Source organism: Populus trichocarpa, chromosome 10 (genome assembly GCF_000002775.5).
Source record: "Populus trichocarpa isolate Nisqually-1 chromosome 10, P.trichocarpa_v4.1, whole genome shotgun sequence".
Lineage (NCBI taxonomy): Eukaryota > Viridiplantae > Streptophyta > Magnoliopsida > Malpighiales > Salicaceae > Populus > Populus trichocarpa.
The window spans coordinates 7,555,174-7,564,519 of record NC_037294.2 but is presented as its reverse complement, the minus strand read 5'-3'; the positions used below and the strand labels follow the sequence as shown (position 1 = coordinate 7,564,519).

At 31.6% G+C, this 9,346-nt stretch overlaps 1 protein-coding gene across 1 annotated transcript; it reads left to right on the top strand.

The window, feature by feature from the left end:
* Positions 1-5,489: 5,489 nt before the first annotated feature.
* LOC18102402 (cysteine-rich receptor-like protein kinase 3) lies at positions 5,490-9,158 on the top strand. Its single transcript, XM_024610257.2, has 7 exons — positions 5,490-6,543; positions 6,904-7,017; positions 7,112-7,251; positions 7,365-7,575; positions 7,660-7,894; positions 8,327-8,471; positions 8,562-9,158. The coding sequence occupies exons 1-7, from the start codon at positions 5,781-5,783 to the stop codon at positions 8,868-8,870; spliced, it is 1,917 nt and encodes a 638-aa protein (XP_024466025.1). The 5' UTR covers positions 5,490-5,780; the 3' UTR covers positions 8,871-9,158.
* Positions 9,159-9,346: the final 188 nt, after the last annotated feature.

Genomic DNA, 9,346 nt, shown 5'->3' with positions numbered 1-9,346 from the left:
CTTTACACTTTAAACATTTATTACTCTACACTTGATTTATTTATACGATTTTTGGCTTATTTATATCATTTTTATTATTCTTCTCTTTATTTTTTTGTAATTTGTTTTTCTTTAATTTTTTTTAAATTATTATACAATAAATGACTAAGAAAACAGTATTTCACGGTAACAATTACAATATTTGTCCATTCTTCTACTATGTTAAATATTATTAGGATTTTATATGTTTTTATTAATGTATATAATCTTTATTATATTTTATTATATAATGCCATGCGAGGGACTGAAGTTTTCCGAAGCTGCTCCATTATAAAACAACTGCATAGAAAAGGAGCATGAACATGGCATACCAAAATAAAAACAATATAGATCTCTATCAGCAGAACAACATAACCAAAGAAAGAATTAATAGCATCTGCAAGCCAAGCACGAAATCCATAAGAACATGAAATGCACAAACACAAATTAAGAACTCTTATCAAAGCCTAGCCTCTTTCATCCACCTGACCCAAACATCATTTAAATAGTATGTTTTTCTAGAACTTGTCCTGAATTGTCGAAACCATACTTTTATATGCATGCATGGACATAATTAAGGTATTTTTTTTGTTATGTATATATCTTGTAGCCTAGCAATCCATCTTTGAATAAATTTTCCCTTTTATACCATTTTTTAAGCTAATGGACTTTTTTTCTTTGATTATAATCCTGTATTACAAGCCTTAAATCAAATAATGTCTTACTCAAGCCATAGTACTAATGGAGCATCATACATCAATATAAAAGCATGAGAATATATGAAATAAGTGTGGGGGTGTCTTAAATTCTGAAGTGGCTATGTTAGGTGCAGATGAACAAGTTGTTAATTTGAAATTCTGGAGAAATTAAAAAAAAAAAAAGAACTTGTTCTACCTTTTATATCATTGATTCCTTTATAAAAAAATCTAGTAAAGGATTGAAGTTTTAGAAGGATGAAAGATCATTTTTTAGTTTGAACAAAAATTTTCATCTGTTTGAACAATCAATTTTTCAATAAAAAAGGTTAATATAGCTTTAATGTTTGCCAAGTTCAAAATGGCTGGAGGGAGTGTTTAATATTTTTATGTCTGGTTTTGAGTATTTTGCTCCATTGATTTCAATGACTTTTAAGCTACCTCACCAAATATTTCCTACCTTGAACCAAGCCATGTTACAACTTTTAGAAAGAACTTATAATTTGTGTAATGCATGTAATCTAAATGGTGGAGAGTGAGATGATTTGCAAGGTGGAGAGTGAGACTTTGTGAATTAATTAATAAAAAATAAGAAATTTTGCATTTTATATTTCGGACTTTGCTTCTTGTAACAAGTTTTTCGCCAAGTTAGCGTTTCAGAATGTGAATTTCAACTCAATCTAAGTAGAAGTACACATATCAAGCTTTTCAAATAGATATTATGGGCAGATATCCAAGTTAGTTTAGATCTCTAAAGTCTAAATAGACCTGCAAAAATCGGGTTGAAATCTTACTTGTAGCAGAATTCTGTTTTTACACTTAACATTCAAACGGGCATATCTTAAGCTTCAAATATTAAAATAAGGCGATTCAAAGCCCAAATTCATCTACACACTCAGGGCTACAACTTTCATGAAGGGCTCCAGGTCAGACAGAATCGTTTTCAAGATGAAAATATTGATGCAAGATGAAGGATGAGTTTTATCTCTTAATCCGATGAGAAACTAATACTTTGAGAGTCTCATTTTAAGAAGAAATCTGATAGGATCAGATGGATTTTATCTATAGCTTTTAACTTTCTAATTTTTAGCCTTAATAGCTTATTATGAAGGTTGTCTATTGGGATACAAAGAGGAGGAGATAAAAACAACTAGGACAATCTTTGTGTACGAGAATTTTGGGAAAAATCATCTTTGCTGTTGAAATTTTCAGAGACCATGAGTAACTAATTCTCAATTCCAATTCAAGAGGAATAGACACCATCTTTATTATCAAGTTGTGAGAAGTAACGTTGACATTGAAATTCTTTCATGTTTAAGTACTTTTTTTTTCTTATTTCAGAATTATACTATTGATCTTCTATTTAAGATAATTGAATTATTTTGAGATGATTTGTATGCTTTCTAGTTTCTTTCAAATTGTAATTGTTGTTAGCGACTAGAGTTAGAAGTAAAAAAAATTTAACTTCATTGTTACTTCTCTCATTTTAATATATTAGAGAAAGATAAGCTAATTTAAATTACTTAGAATAAATTATCAAGCTTTTGAACAATTACTTAGAATAAATTTAACGGACTTTGCTCCTAAGGCTATCGTCAAGTGAATGAGAATTGTTTTTCAATATTAAATTCATTTGATGGTGAGAAATTAATTAGAAAGCTTTGTTTAATTAATTTATTAATAATCTCATTGATTCGCTTTAACTTCAATGGATATCAAATTTATTTGATTGACTAGAAAAAATATTTATTTTTACTTCGATGATCAATAAATTTATAAGAATGAATTTATGAACCCTTAAACTAAGTTAACAACATATTAATTTATTATTATTATTATTATTTTTAAACTTTCATTTCTTTAATTATTCAAATCTCCATTCTTTTTTATTTTAAAATCTTGTAAAAAAATTAAACAAAATTTCTCTTAGATTCGACCAGATACTCATAATCATAATACAAAATTATTTTGTTAGTAATAATAAAATCAAAGTGATATTTTAAAGGTTTAGATGACTGAACATCACTGCCACCTACGTAGAGAAAGTTGTTGGTACAATTCTAATTTATCAAGAAAAAAAAAACAGTAATATCAATAATAATTTAATGCAATAAAAGATAAATAACACCCAAACCGAAGAATTAAAATCCCACAAATGAAGAAATTAGATTAAAATCTAAAACCCAGCATGTCGTAAAAATGCATATATATCCCATAAATCAAAACCCATTAACCAAAAACAACAAATAAAAAAGAACGCATAATTTCCCAACCAGTAAAAAAAAAAGATCATAAAAGATTAGGATTTCAAAGGATACATACAACTTTCTCTGTTTTTTTCACGAACTCCTCCTATCTACATTAAAAGCGCCACCGTCAACAGACACCACCGAGCTCATCATCGTTGGTGCAAGAGCAAGACCCTCTCACTGGATCCTTTTCTTCTCCATAACAGCCTCTCTCTTGTCTCTTTCCTCTATCTGTTTGGTTTCAAAAAACGAAGGTAAGGAAAAAGATTAGCTGCCAAGAAGTTAAAAAGCGAAGGAAAATTGGGGCCTCCAAACATCAACGTCTCTCAGTAAATTCAGTAAATGGAAGGACAGAGAAAGCAGGAGAAGAAATTGAACAAAATTATAGCGAGATCAACAAGTTTTACGAGAAACATTGCTTGAATCAACAGTATAACACCTCACAATTTATCTGATTTTTTTAGTTTTTATTTTTATTTTTTATATCACTAAGTTATTTAACTCACTTCTCCATGCGTTGAATATTTTTATCATAAAAGAAATATACATTCAAATTTTTACAAAGTATTTTTATATATAAAAAAATCTCAAGTAGAATTCAAAAAGTTTATGCATTTTTTTAATGAAATAAATCAATAATTATTTATGTTAAAAAACATTATTTGGCTAAATCCCTACCTAACCAAAGTTAACCAGTCAAACCCATAATTCGGGTCATGGATTTAATTGAGTTTAATAATTTTTTATTTAAAATAGATATTTATAATATTAAGAACTAACCAAATATCAAGGCAATTGAAAAAACAATAATCAAATTGAAATAAATTACATTGCTCAATTAATAATCAATCAAATATTAAGCCATGTCCCTACTTAACTAAAATTAATCAGTCAAACTCGTGATCTGGGTCATGGATTTAATTGGATTTAACAATTTTTTATTTAAAATAGACACTTACAAAATTAATAACCAACTAAATATCAAGGCAATTGAAAAAAAAAGTCAAATTGAAATAAATTATGTTGCTCAATTAATAATCAACCAAATATTAAGTGATGAAATTAAAAAAAAAAAGAAATTCTTTAAAAGAAATTCAACTGTAATGTATATAAAAAAAAACCTAGTATCTCGGACTAGGAAGGCCCAAAAGCTTATGGCCCACCTGAAAAAGGCTCAAGCGCGCAGGCCTGGAGCAACTCATGCGCCTAGGTCTTATTTTTTTAAAAAAATTTCTTAAGTTGTCTACTCTTTAAATCTTTTTTAAAAAATAGTAGGTGATATGTCGCCTATCTTGCTCAGATTTTGGTGACCTCTAGTCACTGGAAAATCAAGCTAGTTTGTTTCAGACCAAGGAAAATGCATTCCCATCATATTTCGACCTGAAAAAAAAAAACACCATAAACATCTTGTAAAACATTCCTATAGCTTTTAAAAATCCAAAAATTATCTTCAAAACTCACAATTAATTTGAAATCAAAATTCTTTTTAGGTTTAGATCTAATATTTCGAGCAAGTTTAAGAGAAAAAACACTTTGGATAAACTCTTTCTTTTAAAAAGAACTTATTGACACCGAAATCATCGGTTTTTATGGCCAGAATCTTTATTAACTAAGACATTTTCTCTATACCACTTAAATCTAGTAACTCTCTCTCTACTCTATCAAATTAGAAATAAAAAATAAAAAAAATAAAATTTAGGATTAAAATTAAATTTTATAAATGGTTAAGGATTGAATGTTTATAATTTAAAAAGTTGAAGGACTGAATGTTTACACTTAGCCCTAAATTTTTGTGAGTTTTTTATTTTAGTCTTTTATTTTTAAGTGTTTTTTTTAATTAAAAATGCTTTAATTAACCATTAATTTAGACATATAATAATTAGATAAAAAAACACGGCAATGAATAGCATGTGAAACAATATTTTCCTCTTATATTTTAGAGTAATTTTTTAACTATAATATAATATTAATGCAAGCCAATGGGTATTGGTCTGATGGTCAATTTTTAAAAGAAAAAAAATCCAACGGTCGGTTTAGATCCACCGACCTCGCCCCCAAGTTCTTAAGAGATAATAATAAAAAAAAGAGACGTGGTTTACAAAGCAACTTAATACATAAGGTTTGAAGTCAATAAAAAATAAAAAATTTAGATATTTGGTCTAATGGCCATTTTATTTAGTGGAATGATATATATATATATATATATATATGTTTGAATCAATTGGAAAGGGTCTGACTTCTACCTTATTTAGATATTTGGAAGTGCATTTTTTGATGTTTTTTAAAAGTAAATTTGTTTTAAAAAAATATTAAATTTATATTTTTTAATAATTTTAATTTATTCATGTAAAAAAATAAAAAAATTAAAATAAATCTTTTAATATATTTTTAAATAAAAAAATATTTTTAAAAATATTCGCAGCACTGTAATACCAAACACGGACTAATGACGAAAAAATTGAAAGTCTTTGCACATCGAGGTACAAATCGAAATAAGTTATGAACTCAACAACCGGTTTGTACTTTCTGCGAACATATCTACTCTTTCTAACCATTGACTTCCTAGTCAGAACTCAGAAACCGAAATCTTTGCGGCTTGTCTCTATCTCTCTCTGTTTAGTCAGAGACAGGAGTTGACGCAGGTATGGCTTCTAGTTCTACCGTTTCCCTTTCAGCCGTATCACGCGTTTACGTCTCCGCCGTTGAAAATCCACCTCTTGAATGGGATGATTCCTCATCAAAGTGTCGTCTCTTACCCGTCTTCGTTTTATTTTCTCTCTGATTTTAATTTCGCTTAATTCCTCCTTTATTGCTTTAAATGCATCATTCTTTCTTAATTCTGCTTTCTTTTCTATGTTTCTTTGTAAATCTTTCTCTGTCTGATCCAAGAGCTACCCAGGCAGCTCTAATATGCACAAACAGAACAGCAGCGATGCCAGAGAGGCAAACCTTCGTTGCAAACTTCTTGGCAGCGTTGGACGCAGTGACACCGCTGATTTTGAGACAAAAATATGCAGCTGTTATTAATGGGACGGGAAGCACTACAGTTTATGCTTTCGGTGAGTGCATGAAAGATCTTGATGGAACAGATTGCAACCTCTGTTTTGCTCAGTGCAAGACTCAGGTTTTGAGGTGCCTCCCTTTCCAGCGAGGCATTCGTGGAGGTAGAATTTTCTGTGATGGGTGCTATGTAAGGTACGATGATTATGATTTCTTTAATGAGACATTGAGTACACAAGATAAGACTATTTGTGCAAGTGCGGATTTCAGTGGTGGTAATAAGACTGTTTTCAGCGCTAATGTTTTGGAGTTAATGAGGAACTTGAGTGTATCAGCTCCAAAGAATGATGGGTTCTATGTTGGGTCTGTGGATAGAGGGAATGTTTCAGTTTTTGGGTTGGCTCAGTGCTGGGAGTTTGTGAATGGAAGTGCTTGTGAGACTTGTTTAACAAATGCTGTGTCTAGGATTGGTTCATGTACTCCAAAGGAAGAAGGCAGAGCTTTGAATGCTGGTTGTTACTTGAGATACTCAACTAAAAAATTTTATGATAATTCAACCTCTCCAATTGGAAGAAATAAAAGTGAGATGGCTCTTCTTCAATTCTGCTCGTCTTTTTCTATTTGCTGCTAATTTCCATTGTTTTTCTTCGTCATGTACTATCAATTACGGTATGGTTATTGCTGAGAATTAGCATTTGCAGGTTTGATAATTAAATTCAAAAGATTATGTTCATTTTGGGCTTCTTATAAACTTTAAATTGGATAGTTCAATCAATCAATTGAGGTTTGTAATTTGCTGTAATCATTGATGGAAGGTACAAGATCATTTTAGAAAAGTTAATTAGTGCATCTTGCCTGAACCTAGTTGAGCATCACAAGACAAATCTATAGCTATAACTTGACTCCTGCGTTGACATTCGTATCATCGTGGTGCTTATTAGGTCGGGGCCGCTTGACGGTTATTCTGGCTGTGACATCTTCCAGTGTGGCTGTTGCTTTGATGATTGCAACAACTGTTTTCTTTGTGAGGAGGAGAGTCGTGGAAAAGAGGAGAGGCAAGTATATATGACTATCTAGATTTTCATTTTCTTTCGATTCTGATTATCAACATGAAGTTTAACATACTTCTCTGATCTTGTATTTGTACAGCAAGGAAGGAACTTGGTGCTTTACTGGTCACAGTGAACAAGTCCAAGCTCAATTTCTCATATGAATCTCTTGAAAAAGCTACAAATTACTTCCACCTTTCAAACAAACTGGGACAAGGAGGATCTGGATCAGTTTACAAAGTAAAGTCTTATATTAGCTTTTATTCATTTTGCAGGTAGCCAAATGATCCTTACTTGTGGAATTAATTAAGCACATTCACTCTCTTTTTCTTTCTTTCTTTTTAATCAAGTAGGGAACGTTGTCGGATGGGACTACTGTTGCTATAAAGAGGCTTCTATTCAACACAAGGCAATGGGTGGATCACTTCTTTAACGAAGTGAATTTGATCAGTGGCATTCAACATAAGAATCTAGCAAAGTTGTTGGGATGTAGCATTACAGGACCAGAAAGCCTTCTTGTTTATGAATATGTGCCAAATCAAAGCCTTCACGATTACTTTTCTGGTTGTTATCTCATCTCTAAATGCTAACATTGGTCTCATATTCGTAAGCATTCTTACTGAGGAGTTTTCATTTAATCTGCTTCAGCCAAAACGAATCTCCGACCATTATCATGGGCAATGAGGTTTAACATCATATTGGGTACAGCTGAGGGCTTAGCCTATCTTCATGAGGAATCAGAGTTGAGAATCATACATAGAGACATTAAACTGAGCAATGTTCTGCTCGATGAGGATTTTAACCCAAAAATAGCTGATTTTGGACTTGCTAGACTATTTCCAGAAGATAAGTCTCACATCAGTACGGCAATTGCTGGCACATTGTAAGATAAATGCTTCCTTCAATTATGTTTATCAGTCCTCCTTCACAGGGTGTTTCTTCTTGTAATTATTCTCACTTCATCTGAGAAATTACACAAGTATAAGTCGTGGCAAAAAGGATGTCAATGATCTACTACTTTTTTTGCTATATAATATACATTACAGTATTTTTTTCCATCTCCTATAAGCTTAACATATTGTTTCACAGTGCTAAAACGTAGTGCAATGGTAAGAAAAGAGATCTATTATTACTTATGGCCAACAGCTTCTATATTCAAGTTTTATTATCAGCTAACAGTTTCTATCCATCCCCAAATTAATAAGGTTTACATTTACTGATGCATCTGGCTCACATACCTGATATATAATAGAGAGCGAGATGCTATTCATATTTACATGTCGAATCACTAAGACAATTAATTAAATTGTTGCAGAGGTTACATGGCCCCAGAGTATGTTGTTCGTGGAAAACTGACCGAGAAGGTTGACGTTTACAGTTTTGGAGTTCTTGTGATTGAGGTTGTCAGCGGAAAAGGGAAAAATTCGGTCCCTCAAGATTCACGATCTATCCTACAAAAGGTGATTCTTTTTCTCATATGGGATGAGTAAATGTATTCTGCACTGGTAAATGCTCACTTTTTGCCCTTTTCTTTTTGCTCTTTCGAAAAGGTATGGAGCCTGTATGGAAATGGTAGACTATGTGAAGCTGTTGATCCAGTCCTAGAAGGAAATTTTCAAGAAGACGAAGCATCGCGATTACTTCAAATAGGCCTACTTTGTGTACAAGCTTCGCCAGAGCTGCGTCCATCTATGTCGATCATTGTTAAAATGATTAATGATAACCATGAAATTCCTCAGCCAACACAACCACCATTTCTCAGTCCTGCTACTATGGAGAGCAGCCCATTGAGGCAGCCTGAGTCTTCTACCCACTCTTCAGGGAATAACATGACACAAAGCTGGATCGAGCCCAGATGACATCCTGGGCAGTTCTGACAGTTTGAAACTTGGTTGCTCCAGTTGACCTCATATAACTTGATAGAATTCTTCCCCTGCTTGTCCCTTCTTGAGTTGTGAGGGCCTTTTTTACTGGGAACAGGCAAATATACTGAAACAATTAAATAGAAATGGTTTTCCATGTTGATATTATATAAAGCAGCCATTCTATAAAATTAGACGTTTATGATTTTCTTTTTGTTGTATAGAAATCAGATTGATCTGTTTAGCACTTTACACTGAATAAGATTGTCTTCTCCTCTTCCCCCATTTTGATGGCCACATTCTTAAGAATCCATTGCTCTTCATTGTGCAATTTAGTGAACAATGCCAGAAATGGAATTTTTACTTTTTCATAGCAAGACAAGCTTTCAAGGTATTTTTTATTTAAAAATATATTAAAATAATATTTCTTTTATTTTTAAAATTTTGTTTTTTATACCAGTATATTAAAACAA